At 44.5% G+C, this 13,411-nt stretch overlaps 1 protein-coding gene across 2 annotated transcripts in view; it reads left to right on the plus strand.

Annotated features, from left to right (window-relative positions):
* Positions 1 to 2,580: 2,580 nt before the first annotated feature.
* Positions 2,581 to 13,411, plus strand: part of rin2a (Ras and Rab interactor 2a) — a 38,422-nt gene continuing 27,591 nt past the window's right edge. Inside the window, exons 1-2 of one of the 2 annotated variants that reach the window (XM_037465786.2) lie at positions 2,581 to 2,824; positions 7,314 to 7,403. In XM_037465786.2, coding sequence (XP_037321683.2) covers positions 7,344 to 7,403 — 60 coding nt within the window. In that variant the 5' untranslated portion in view covers positions 2,581 to 2,824; positions 7,314 to 7,343. Of the gene's footprint in view, positions 2,825 to 6,227; positions 6,428 to 7,313; positions 7,404 to 13,411 lie in introns of those variants that run through there. The other variant, XM_062566523.1, reaches the window with a different exon arrangement.

Consider the following 13,411-nt stretch of genomic DNA (forward strand, 5'->3'; position numbering starts at 1 on the left):
TCATATTTACTTACATTTGTAAAAGACCAAATTCACGCAGTGTGCTCTTGAGACCTCGGTCTCTAAAAGTTGCATTTTGTCGGAAGAAATATTAAACTGTGCGTAGGGCGCAATTAAAAATAAAACACCTTTTTTAAAAGATTTCGAAGGAAGTTGGGTCATGTATTTTTTTTGGACTGGTACATCAGAATGTCCTGGTCATCACCAAGTCACACCATGGTGATGTGGAATGGTCATGAAATTATTGATTGTTATTTTCAGATTAGATTTAAAAGTAAACAATGTAGTCTGGTGATTGAGATATTGACTTTTACATTACATTACATTTAGCTGACGCTTTTATCCAAAGCGACGTACAATAAGTGCATTTCCACATAGATACAAACTCAGAAGAACAAGTAACAAGAAAGTACATTTTTCATCAAATAAGCATGTTATAGAAAAGTGCCATCATTTGTTAGTGTATTAGTCAAGGTAGAGTCTAAAAAGGTGTGTCTTGAGTTTTCGACAGAAGATGTAGAGATAGGACCAAGAATGAATTCTTGAGTCACACCGGATAAAGGAGTATAAGTCATTGAGCATTACCGAAAAAGTTCTGTTTGAGATATGAGGAGAACCAATTTAGCACCGCTAACTGGAGACCGACAACATGTTGAAGACAGGAGATGAGGGTGGCATGATCCACGGTGTCAAATGCAGCGGTCAGGTCCAATAACACCAAAACAACAGAGTTTTTACTATCTAGGGCTCCTAGAATGTCGTTATGGACCCTCCAGTAATGCTGATTCGGTGCTGTGTCTAGACCTGAAACCAGACTGAAATTTATCACCAATGTCATGCATTTTGAGGTGAGACTGAAGCGGCAGATAAGATTTTGGGCGAAAGTTGGACACTGAGAGTCAGCTAACACATTTCCGCCTGCCCCATTTAAGGGAGAATTGGTTTAAACTTGAAATGTTTTAATTTAATGTTCTCCATTTTTGCATCAGTAAATCTGTGATGGATGCTGTGGACGCGCAATTATCCCAGCTACGTACACCTGAATCGACTTGGATCTATGGAAGTAAATCTGTGATTGGGTTTTGAAAGAAAAAGGTGATTGAATATCTAGCACTGAATATTTATGCATTGGAATGTTTTTCACCATTAAAATACTGCAGAAAATTCAACCACAACATCTGGGACCTCAAGGAAGAGCAATCAATTCTAGATTCAAGATCGTGCGTCAAGTAAAATGAGCGAGCACCCAATACGACTTTGACTTGTCAGCAGCATGGTAACCGGATTGTAGCCATGTCCAATAATAGCTTTAACTCTTCTTTATGCCATCAGTGTGGTTTGTATCTGTAAAATTCCATAATACAGCTGACATTTTTGTATTGGACATGAACTAAATGGAAATTGAATTAATTTAATGATGCTGAGATCATTCGACAAGCTGTTAGGACAAGCGGTGGAAGGATCCTTTTTCTGAGCGGCACAAGCCGATCTCAGTTGGGTATTAAGCGGCATTCATGGTCCACGTAACGTTAAATGAGTCTTCATGAACATGGGTAAACTTTATTGAGGATCTGGCACAACACGGCGACCTGCAAATAGCGCAGCATCTTAAATAAAGGCATGTACGTCTTAATGCGAGGCTTTAGATATGAACACAAAGGGATCCTGTATTTGCTCATAAAGTCTGAAACGAGAACCCATTTTCAGTGACTGTGTTACGTGCCTACTGGTTTAGCTACGCGTGCGTGTTTGTCTGCCTCCGTCACTTGTGTCGTCACACGTTTGCAAACCTGACTGAAAATGTTAAATGCATCCCATATCCATTGCAGCGATTACGATTGTATAAATGAGCACTACATCACTGCCACGTATGAAGAAATACATAAAAGAACATTTATTAAAAGTTTTCCACAACCTTGATTCGAACCGTGTGGAGCAAAATAGAATTGTCGTAGGGCGGCTGCGGTACGCCGTCAGCCAACTGAGCTTGTAAGATGAACTGCTGATTTGTAGACTTGTCATAAAATTGTATATCGTCAGTGGCAAGGAAACGTTTTGGTTCAGGGTGAGCATTATGTTCTTATGTATTTCTTATGTGGCCACACTGATGGCATAAAGGAGAGTTAAAGCCCCATTATTATTGGACATGGGTACAATCTGGTCACCATGCTACCGACAAGCCGAAGTTGCATTGAGAATCGATTGCTTTTCCTTGAGGTCGAATTCTTTGCGGTTGAATATTTTAACATTGAAAAAAATTCAGATACATAATTTCAATGCGTAAATATTCAGTGCTAGAAATTCAATCACCTTTTTCTTTCAAAACCCGATGACAGATATATTTCCATATAGATCCCCCTTCTCAGCCCGGTTCGGAAAACATGCAACCGATTAAGCCACGACGAGCAAGTCAAGCTGCACTTTTTCAATTATCCTGGATTTATTTCTTCTACTTTTGTGCAATACCCCCCAGCTCGGATACAAACATGAATTCTTTATATTGTTAATTGATTACTTATTTAACCGGGTGTCAAATCGCTTTATTTTGAGAAGCCTTAGCGGAAGTAGGTCATTCTTGTGGCGTGCTTTACACCAGACAACTTAACCAGCTGCGAACACCGTATGGATCATGGAGACGACCGCCGTTACAGGACTTGCACTTCTTTCGCCTAACTTGAAGGTATAAGCAGTACTTCATTATCAGAGCATACAACGAGCAAATGGTCACGGAAATGGAGCTATAATGTCATCTACACGGTCAGCCACTCGTCGAAGCAGCGGAGTTTCCTGTCGCCAGACCGGGAAAATACTCCGAACTTAGCAGGCAAGTAGACTGAAGTGAACAACCCTTTGTGTTCGAATCCTGCTCCGCTGAAGCCGTGGTGTGTCGCCTTTCGCTTCTAATCTCAAGTTAGCTCTCTGTCTCTCGAGGAAGTTAAACTCCCACTTTTTATTATCTTATTATTGCCGCTTCAATAACGAGACTGTTGTCCAAGCGATCACCTGTGCGCGACCTCACTGTTTATCCAGCCCAAAGAAGACTAACTTATCCGCAGAATGGTAATGCGTGAAGAGGCTTTTAGCCGTTGGAGGTTGGGTAGTGAATACACTGATTTAATATTATTCAGCGAGAGCTTGTTAGATTTGGCACGTAAATAATCGAACAAAACTGTTGTCAAATTTGCAAATGTGTAACTAATTAAGTTAAGTAGACACATTTAGTGACTGAGTTTTGGCGTGTACTGTACCGGGTGTTTTAAAACCACTTGCGTGGTAGGACGTCATCTAACACATCTTGTGATAATTTAGTAATTTTACATCTTTACGCAAGACGGGAGAGGGGGTGGCACGGACCGCCGGACAATACGTTTGCCGGGGGGGGGTGAGCTGAGCTACAAGGCTCGTGAGGAGGGAGGAGCTGCGCTTATGTGATAGGCCCATGTTGGAAGAAAACACATTTGTGGATTTGCGACGTAAGACGAGCCTAAAAAAATCACATCACAATCAAATTCACCCATGTGGAGCAATCCACAAATTAATGCATAGACATCCACAAATGTAAATCGTGATTTGCTTATGTGTGCATTGAAATGTATTTGAGTCGTTCTATGTGCATTTGCAATTATTGACACTGATCTGACCCCATAATATTGAAATGATACATCAGAATGTCCTGGTTATCCCCAAGTGACACTATGAGGTGGTGTCATATCAACCACAAGTGAAATTATTATGTAAATACAGACCAATCCTTTGATTAATTTGACATGTTCTATCACATCCACTGGAACGGCTCTTGTTTTGAAGTCAGTTCATGCATGTCATGACCGTAATTCCTTGTATATATTGCAAAATAACGTGCAGGCTGGCTTAAGTTTTTCAAATTCGAATGTTTGCAGGTAAAGGCCAAAGTATTATCTAACAAGTCCAAGGCCCTGGTTGTTCAATTTCCTTAGAAATCTGCTAATGTGCTTAGAGCTTAGTTGTCTACCTCAAACCCAGAGTCAGGAATTCCTGAAGGGAGGTTTGGTCCGGCAGCTCAGTTGTATGTGTGACTGCTTCAGTTTGAAAGCCAACCTTCCTCTCTTTGCTCTTCCAAGGTATTCTGTTTTTTTTTTTTTTTTTTCAAATGTCATATTGGATTTTCACACATGATATACTGTCACATATGTAGGCTTCATTCACACCACACTTGCATCCATATATACAGAACTAGATCCAAAATGATCATGATTGCATCAATATCCAAATATTTATTTGGCCTTATTGAACAACGTCCTGATGAAGCTCATCTTTAGGGACAATCTGCAAAGCGGCATAGCCGTGGTTACAGAGGGGTCCATTTTGCTGCCGTGCTCTGGAACCGGGAAGTCAAAATCTGTGAATAGCTTGCCAACTTTACCAAACTCAGACACCATTGCACAAATGCCCTGTGAGAATTAGATATTCTACAATACATTTGATTGAGGACTGGATTTCATAATGGATATAACACTCATGATACATTAAGCCCTATTTGCAATGTGTGCTGAGAACTTGAACTGTCCAAATTTTAAACGAACGATTTAAAACAATTTTTTATTTGTTGTAATGTGCAATGTTCATGTGGAATCTATTTCAATCTTGCTTAGATTTGAGCACACAAGGCCAGAGGAAATACTGTCACTGATTGGAAGAAGGTGGAAAGCAAAGTGGGTATAAATGCTACAACAGGTGTCTTGTACATGTGGTAGGGACAATTTCTTTGGATGCCTCCACCCAGCTGTCCCTCTGTCTTTCCTTGCAAGTCCCTGCTCCTGGGGTCAAGGTGTGGAAGAGCAACAAGTTAATCATTTTTAATTTTATTTAATGAACCAAAACAAAATATTCAGAATCTGTGGTTATACCATGACCAAGAGGGGCGAAATTAGTGCTCATTTTGTAAGATTGCAAACTAAACTATGAATGTGTGTTAATTATAGGTTAGTATAGGGATTATCCAGCATCAGCTAATACCAGAACACAGGGGCCAAGTTTCTACTCTGTTGTAAATGGAATTTGGCTAGTGGGTTGGAGGTTGTAATTCATCTCAGATCCTCCTGCCATGTCTGGATTGCAGAATCAGGCATTGCCTTGCTAATGTTTCTCAACACACAGCCACTTAAAACACCACAGATATGAAAGCACAGTGTTTCCCTTTGGTTTTCTAGAGGCTTGATTGTTATCGTCACTTAGGTGTTGGCTTTTCTACAGACAACAGAACTCGATAGTACCAAATTCTTGACTGTTTGAGGTCACGATTACGCATGTGATCTGCAGCCCTAGCGTAAGCTTATTTTCACAGATGCATTCAGAGAGTGCTGGGAGGTTTATGTCGCGCCTGTTAACTGATGGTGGTTGTAATGACAAGCACACACACAGGCGTGATTCATTTTCCCATTTCCCCATTTTGTCTTCTTAGTTAGCAGCGTCCTAGTTGAGTTTCATTATAGCACGTGCAGTGCAGACTAAATGTCAAATTTTGTATAATCCCTGTGTAAATCCATAATGAGCTGCATGGCTACATTTGTGTTATTCTGGTTGAAGGTGCCCTTTTTTTTTCTTCAGGCCAGTGACTCAGTGGCCATTCAGGGTATCACTGTACAACTGGTAGTCCCCTGTTTTGTTTTTCTTAGACTGATAACCACAGGGGCCTTCCCGTTTACCAGGAACTGTAAACAAAGTCCCACACACGCGAGCATTGCACCAATCAAAGCCACTCCAAAAAGCCCAGGGTTCTTGTTTGTTTTTGCAGTCAGTCAGAAACAGAGACCCAACTACAGTGTGGATGAAAAGGGGAATGTGGCTTTTCAGGAAATTAAACTGTTGCTGTACATACACGAACGTCAGTAAGAAAACAGGGAAAGCTAGTCAAGCCTTTTTCCTAAAGTCTTTTTTTCCCATAGCCCAAATTCCACAGGCTTTTTAGCTGCACAAGTGTACACGTGTGTGATCGTTTGGGGCTGTCATTGTCCGTGTCAAAGAAAGCAATGCTGTTCTTTAACCACCCAGTCACATTAGTACATGTTCAGTGCAAATAACATAAGGCCTTTTAAGTTCAACAGATTATACCCCCGAGGAGCCTGCGTTACATCAGAGGTCTATAAAAATCTTGCTTACATTAATCACCTATTCACATATTTGTGGCTTTCAGAAGAAAGTGACCCAAAAATCAGCAGAAACCTTTTTTAATCGATTGATTATTGGAACAGGAGTTCCTCTGATCACATTCCCTTTTGGTGCGAATCGAACTGCGAGCTCCACAAATTAGCATGAAATATTAGAATACTAGGAAGATGTTTTCCTCTGACATGTTTCTTTCCAAGAAGGGAGATGTCAGAGATGTTAGCATGCCTTGGCACAGCTGGCTCACATCAGCTGCAGTAACCAAATCCATCACAACATCTGGGTAAGGCTCACATCTGTATGAGTACAATGTGTTTATAAATCCACACCGCAGTTTTGTGGGGAACACAGTGAGAATTCTTTGGTAATTGTTGTGGTGAGCTTTTGAAGATGAGACTTCTGCAGGTTTTCGATGTCTACTTTTCTTTTTATACCATGAGCAAACATTTTTAAGGGCTGAAGTGTGTTGTGACTCATGCGTGCGTATTCGATTTGCGTTTTGTGTCATTACAATAATAAAACACTTCAAAATAAAAGCACTGCAGCTTTAGGTAAAATTGCAAATTAAAAAGTAAATCTTCTTTTCTATTCAATCTCAAACAGGGCGGTCACAGACAGCCAAAGGGCCGAGTGAGGCCCGCGGGCCGTACAATGCCCACCCCTGGCTAACAGGGTAGTCCTCAATTATTGAAATTGTTTGAGTTGACATACATGTTTTAACCTGAATAAATTTCAATAGTGAAACATTTTACGTTGCTGCTATTGATTTATACATGTTCATCCTTTAATAGATATATTCAACTAAAGCAAACACCATTTAAACTTGTCACATCTAAGAAGGGCTTGAATCAGTTTTGAGTGTAGATCACTAACTAGCTACAATCTTTAAAATAAAACAATTATCAGGGGGTAAAGTTTTTTTCTGTGGTGTGGTACCAATTGGTCCATAGACTGAGACAGGGGTCCCCAACCACCAGACATCAGACAATGGGACCTTCATGAACAAATGATAATGCTTTGATTTCTATTCATTTTATGGTTAAAGTCAAATTTGTGTCCCAGGAAAGATCTAAACCTCTTCTGTCTTGATACATGTAAATATATAAATGGGTAGATTCACATTTCTTTTGGTTTCATGTCAAGCTCTAATGGCCTCTTTTCGTCCACAGGCGGTTTAGCAGACAGACAGAGGAAACACCATGTCCACCAGCACCATGACTCAACCCCCCAGGCAGGAGAGGAAGGGCAGCTTCTTCAAGGTACCTCCTACTCCCAGCCTATCACTGTGTTCCCTCCCACTAGGTGATGATGGCACATGGAGTAGTGTGGGAGCCGCTATGTTGGCGGTTTGAATCCCAGTTGCTCCATGTGCCATGTCGAAGTGTCCCTGAGCAAGACACCTAACCCCTAACTGCTCCCCAGTTAAAATGTAACGCATGGGTTATAATGCAATATAAGTCGCTTTGGATAAAGGCGTCGGCGAAATAACATGTAATGTAAGAAGGGCAAGCTGCAGCGCATCTGCTATGGGGTGACCGTGGCGCCCCAAGTAGGGTACCACAGGGTTGTGGGTCTAAACCCTGGCTATCCCTATCAAGGAACTCGAGCTGCCGGAAAACGCTGTGGGAACGCCCCATGAAGCACGTGTGAAATCCATCCAATGGCGAGCTGGTACGTCATAGGCGGGCGATGCCAGGACCAGGAAGCTATAAAGACCCCCGAAACACAAGCCCATTTATCTCTGTGCCAAGTGCGTGTGGAATTCTGACGATGGCTAGCAATCAGCGCTTTGTGCAGTGTGCTCTCCCCTGCAGCCGTTTTATTATGGGGAGAGACTCGCACCAATTATGTGTGGTCTGCCTGGGATTGGAGCATGCCCAGCTAGGCCTCGAGGGGGTTGGCTGTAGGGGTTGCGAGCGCCTTTCATGGCGCATGTGACTCTCACGTCGGGCGCGCTCCCCGCGGTTCGGGTCTCTCTTTTGCTGAGGTGGAGCGGCGGCTGTCCTGTGGGGGTTGCAGGTGGATCTCTCGGGGGGGGTTCGGGACGGCAGAGGCACTTTCCCGTCCTTTTGCCGCAGGATCCAGGGCCTCATACCGGGTGTTGGAAGCATGCATGGCGGGTTCTTTCACCATGGATGAGGCACCACTCACGCAGCCATCCAGCTCTGAGGAACTGGATGTGGTTAGAATGGAGGCGGCGGAGGCTGAGGACAGGTCACCTCATTCCCCCGTGGCCGAGGAGCTGTTGAGAGGCTCAGCATTGACTGGCCGGCGGATAGGCAGGAGTCTACTACAGCAAGTACGTTGCATGAACGGTTTCTGCCTTTTTTCTGCCGATAACGCGAGCATGCCGGTCGCGGAAAAGGTACTGGCGAGCCATTTATCTCCCGCGGCTGTGCCGTTTAGGACACCGGCAGTGCCCAACCAATCTTTTGACAACTACCTCTACGCTGGTGGGCAAAGCTTATTCGGCGGGAGGGCAGGCGGCTTCCTGCCTGCATATGATTGCGCTAGTCCAAGCGTATCAGGTAGAGCTGCTTGTGGTCGAGGGGAAGGAGTTAACGCCTGAGGTAGTGCGAGAACTACGGCACACGGTGGACTTGGCCGTCTCCTTGGTGGCATGCAGAGCCAAGTCTCGGTGGGCCGCTCCTTCCGAGCCCTGGTAGCCACAGAGGCACCTGTCTATCTCCCTGCAGGGAGTCAGGCTATTACAGCCGGTACTTTATTGTTCCAAATAAGGATGGGGGATCTACACCGGCTGAATCGCGCTTCAACATTCTCACACTCAAACAGATCGCGTCACAGATCAGGTCCGAGGACTGGTTTATCACGATAGATCCGAAGGACGCTTACTTTCATGTATCCATCCTTCCACAACACAAGAAGTTCCTGAGGTTCGCTTTTGCGGACAAAGCTTACCAGTACCGGGTTCCTCCGTTCGGCCTAGCCCTCTTGCCCTGTACGTTTACCAAATGCGTGGACGCAGCTCTGGCACCATCACCACCGTCTCCAGGGCATCCGCATTCTAAACTACATCGACGACTGGTTGATTTTAGCTCCGTCTGAGCAACTGGCGGTCCAACATCGAGATGTTGTGCTCGCCCACATCAACCGTCTGGGGTTGAAACTCAACGCCAGGAAGAGTGTACTGTCCCCGCTGCAAAGGACCACATTCCTGGGCGTGATCTGGGATTCGACCATGATGCGGGCACGTTTGTCTCCCGCTCGAGTAGCTTCGATCCTCTCTGCAGTCAAGCTAGGCCAGTCACTCACTGTCAAACAGTTTCAGAGACTGTTGGGTCTGCTGGCAGCGGCATTCAGCGTGATCCCGTGTGGCCTGCTGTATTTGACACCGTTGCAGTGGTGGCTCAGAGCCAAAGGGTTCTCCCCGAGGGGAAACCAGCACCGTCCGATCAAGGTCACACGGCCGTGCCTGCGGGCTCTGACTGTCGTCGAGTCACACTCACGACAGACTCTTCCCTCACGGGCAGGGTTGGGTATTGTTTGAATTTGAACATTTCCGGTTCCCAGAGATTCTCGATTCTTTTAAGAGGCAGGGTCAAAAAAGTTTAAGATATTTTAAATGAGCTAGCTAACCAAGGGTCTTTCTGAAGGAAAAAGTCTGACCTTCTCCATCAATGTTAATGAACTATGAACTTTTTATTAACTTTACTATGAATTTCTAACACGGCTGTTTTCAACTACACTATAAATATCAAACTATGAACTTAAAACTTATAAAACTTAAAAATATGAATATATTTTAACAGGGGTACACTTTCCTCAAGAGCAGTATCATACACTCATGTGTAAACACATTTACACATGAGTGTATGATACTGCAGGTACTTAAACGTTACCTTGCTCCCACTGATGGGCGAACCCTTGGAGCCAGAGGAAGAGCCAGCGCAACGCGTCAAAGACGGGGCACACATTTACTTCCACTCGGAGGTGCTTAATCATATTTGACATGCACCCTCTTATGCATGAAACAAATTTGCTGCAAATGTTGCATTTTGCCGAGGTTTCGAAAAGTGTAACCACACTTTGGATGGACCGCCGACGCACGCTATCCATCTTCGATCGCTCTGTTATGCCAACACTTCTGGTGGACGCTTCTTCGTTGGTGTTCAGCAGTTTCTTTTTACGGTCGGCGCTGGCGGACTGAAAATTGAAACCAGGAATCGAATTTGAAACTTTTGAACGATTCCAGGTAAATCGCAAAGCTAGTCCCGATTCCAATCGATTCTCGATACCCAAGCCTAATCATGAGTGGTCGCTCAGCCTGGAGGCTGTGGTAACATCACCACCAGTCCTGGCATATAAATTGTCTAGAGATGTTGGCAATGTTTCGAGCATTGAAACACTTCCGCCCAGCCTTGATGTACCAGCATGTTCTTGTCCGTTCATACATCAATCATCAAGGGGGTCTGCGCTCACGGCAGCCATACAGGATAGCTCGGTGGCTCCTTCGTGCTTGGAATTTGCACCAGTTATGGTAAAGGCGTTTCTACTTCCTTCCCCCGGCTACATTCCTTAGGCACCGTGCTGCAGACCTTTTGTCCTCCTCCTTTTCTGACGTCGGACCAAGCGAAGCTGAACCTCTTCTGCCCGGTTAGGGCTCTAGATGTAGACGTTCCGAACATCTATTTGTATGTTTCGGACCACCAACACTGGGGGCCCGGTGTCTAAGCAGAGGATGAGCAAGTGGGTGGTTGAGGCCATCTCACTTACCTATTAATCGGCCGGTCAGCCCGCACCTTTGGCTGTCCGGGCCCATTCTAGCAGGGGTACGGCGGCTTCTAAAGCCCTCTTGTCGGGTAAAGTGTCGCTGCACGACGGTTGTATGGCGGCAGGCTGGTCCTCTCCGCACACGTTCGTGAGGTTTGACCTTAACTCCACGCCTGGAACGCAGGTGCTCTCGTCAGAATGTGCGCCCTGACTTAACACTATGGTCACGGGCTCATATGGCGGAGTAGGTATTGGCGTTCCCACAGCGTTTTCACGCAGCTCGAGTTCCCTGATAGGGAAGGTCTCCGGTCACGTATGTAACCTTAGTTCCCTGAGAGGAATGAGACGCTGCATGTTTATGCCATGCCCGTGGCACTTGATACGGCCAGAGCAACACAGTGACTACTAAGCCCTGGTCGGGCAAACCGTTTGCCTGACCCCGTTTCATAGAGCTACCTTCTGTTCTCTGTGACCCCTTGTTACCCTTTTTCACAAGACACAGGAACACATACTTGGTTGTTAAAACTCTTTTATTTACCTTGAGGTACCAGCGATGCTAGAGATGGATTAGCCACACAAACATATTCCTACAAGTAAACTGTGTCGCTGACTGGCCGCCTGAGCACAAACTCCGTTAACAGATATCACCTGACATCAGCATACATGGTGGTGGCCATCTTCACTAGAGTAGAAAATTGGAATGGACTTTTCTTAGGTATTGAGTAAGGGCCACTAAGACGGCGAGAATGGACTTGCGTTCCCGCGAGAATAGACTCGGGAGTCCAGACTCGCAGGTTCGGGAGAATGGACATTTCCGCAATTGGAATAGTAGCTGACTTGATGACGTCAGCTGTTCTGTTTTTTGACTTTTGTTTCATTTTAATTTAAAATTAGAAATTGTATATATAATATTGAGCACCAGATACATATAATCAGTCATAAAATAATTAGCTTTATCATTTTAGGAGGAGGATACGGTGGCCGAGAAGGTTCAGACAAATACAAAAGCCACATCACAACCGCAAATGCCACAACACAACACGAAAGCCGCAACGCAACACGAAAGCGAAAACGGAAGTAGCTGCCCACGGGAGCGAGCGTATTTTGGAGGAACGGAGCTGGAGGATGCCAGATCGTTTAAGAAGTAAGTGAAACATGATTCCTTGCGGCTACAGTTAAAGTAAGGAATCATGTTTCACTTACTTCTTAAACGATCTGGCATCCTCCAGCTCCGTTGTTACGTGCCGACTGGTTTTTGAACCTACTGGTTTGGCTACGCGTTTAGATGTTATTAAGAGAGTAATCCTACTTGGGCAATGTGCTAGAAAACCTGACAGAACTATGTATTTCACGCTACGCCACCAAAAACCAGTTGTCTTGGCTCACCCTGAACCAAAAGATGTTCTTGCCACTGACGATTTGCAATTTCATGTTAAGTAGTGAAATCAGTAGCGGCATATGACAGCTCGGTTGGCCGACGGCGTAGCGCCGCCGTCTTATAAAGTTTTGCTATTTTGCTCGACTGCGGGTTCAAATCCAGGTTGTGGCGATCTTTTAATAAACGTATGTTCTTTTATTTATTTCTTTATACGTGGCAGTGATGTAGTGCTCACTTATACAATCATAATCGCTGCATTGGATATGGGATACATTTTGAACATTTTCAGAAATATGTTTGCGAATGTGTGACGGATCAGGTGACCGAGGCAGACAACATCTGCCGCTGTCAGGGCAAAACAAACAAACACGCACGCGTAGCCAAACCAGTAGGTACGTAACAACGGAGCTGGAGGATGCCAGATCGTTTAAGAAGTAAGTGAAACATGATTCCTTACTTTAACTGTAGCCGCAAGGAATCATGTTTCACTTACTTCTTAAACGATCTGGCATCCTCCAGCTCCGTTCCTCCAAAATACGCTCGCTCCCGTGGGCAGCTACTTCCGTTTTCGCTTTCGTGTTGCGTTGCGGCATTTGCGGTTGTGATGTGGCTTTTGTATTTTCGTGTTGTGTTGTGGCATTTGCGGTTGTGATGTGCCTTTTGTATTTTGTGTTGTGGCATTTGCGGTTGTGTTGTTGCTTTTGTATTTGTCTGAACCTTCTCGGCCACCGTATCCTCCTCCTAAAATGATAAAGCTAATTATTTTATGACTGATTATATGTATCTGGTGCTCAATATTATATATACAATTTCTAATTTTAAATTAAAATGAAAAAGTCAAAAAACAGAACAGCTGACGTCATCAAGTCAGCTACTATTCCAATTGCGGAAATGTCCATTCTCCCGAACCTGCGAGTCTGGACTCCCGAGTCTATTCTCGCGGGAACGCAAGTCCATTCTCGCCGTCTTAGTGGCCCTTACTCAATACCTAAGAAAAGTCCATTCCAATCTTCTACTCTAGTGAAGATGGCCACCACCATGTATGCTGATGTCAGGTGATATCTGTTAACGGAGTTTGTGCTCAGGCGGCCAGTCAGCGACACAGTTTACTTGTAGGAATATGTTTGTGTGGCTAATCCATCTCTAGCATCGCTGGTA

This window comes from Pungitius pungitius, chromosome 13, assembly GCF_949316345.1.
Source record: "Pungitius pungitius chromosome 13, fPunPun2.1, whole genome shotgun sequence".
Taxonomy (NCBI): domain Eukaryota; kingdom Metazoa; phylum Chordata; class Actinopteri; order Perciformes; family Gasterosteidae; genus Pungitius; species Pungitius pungitius.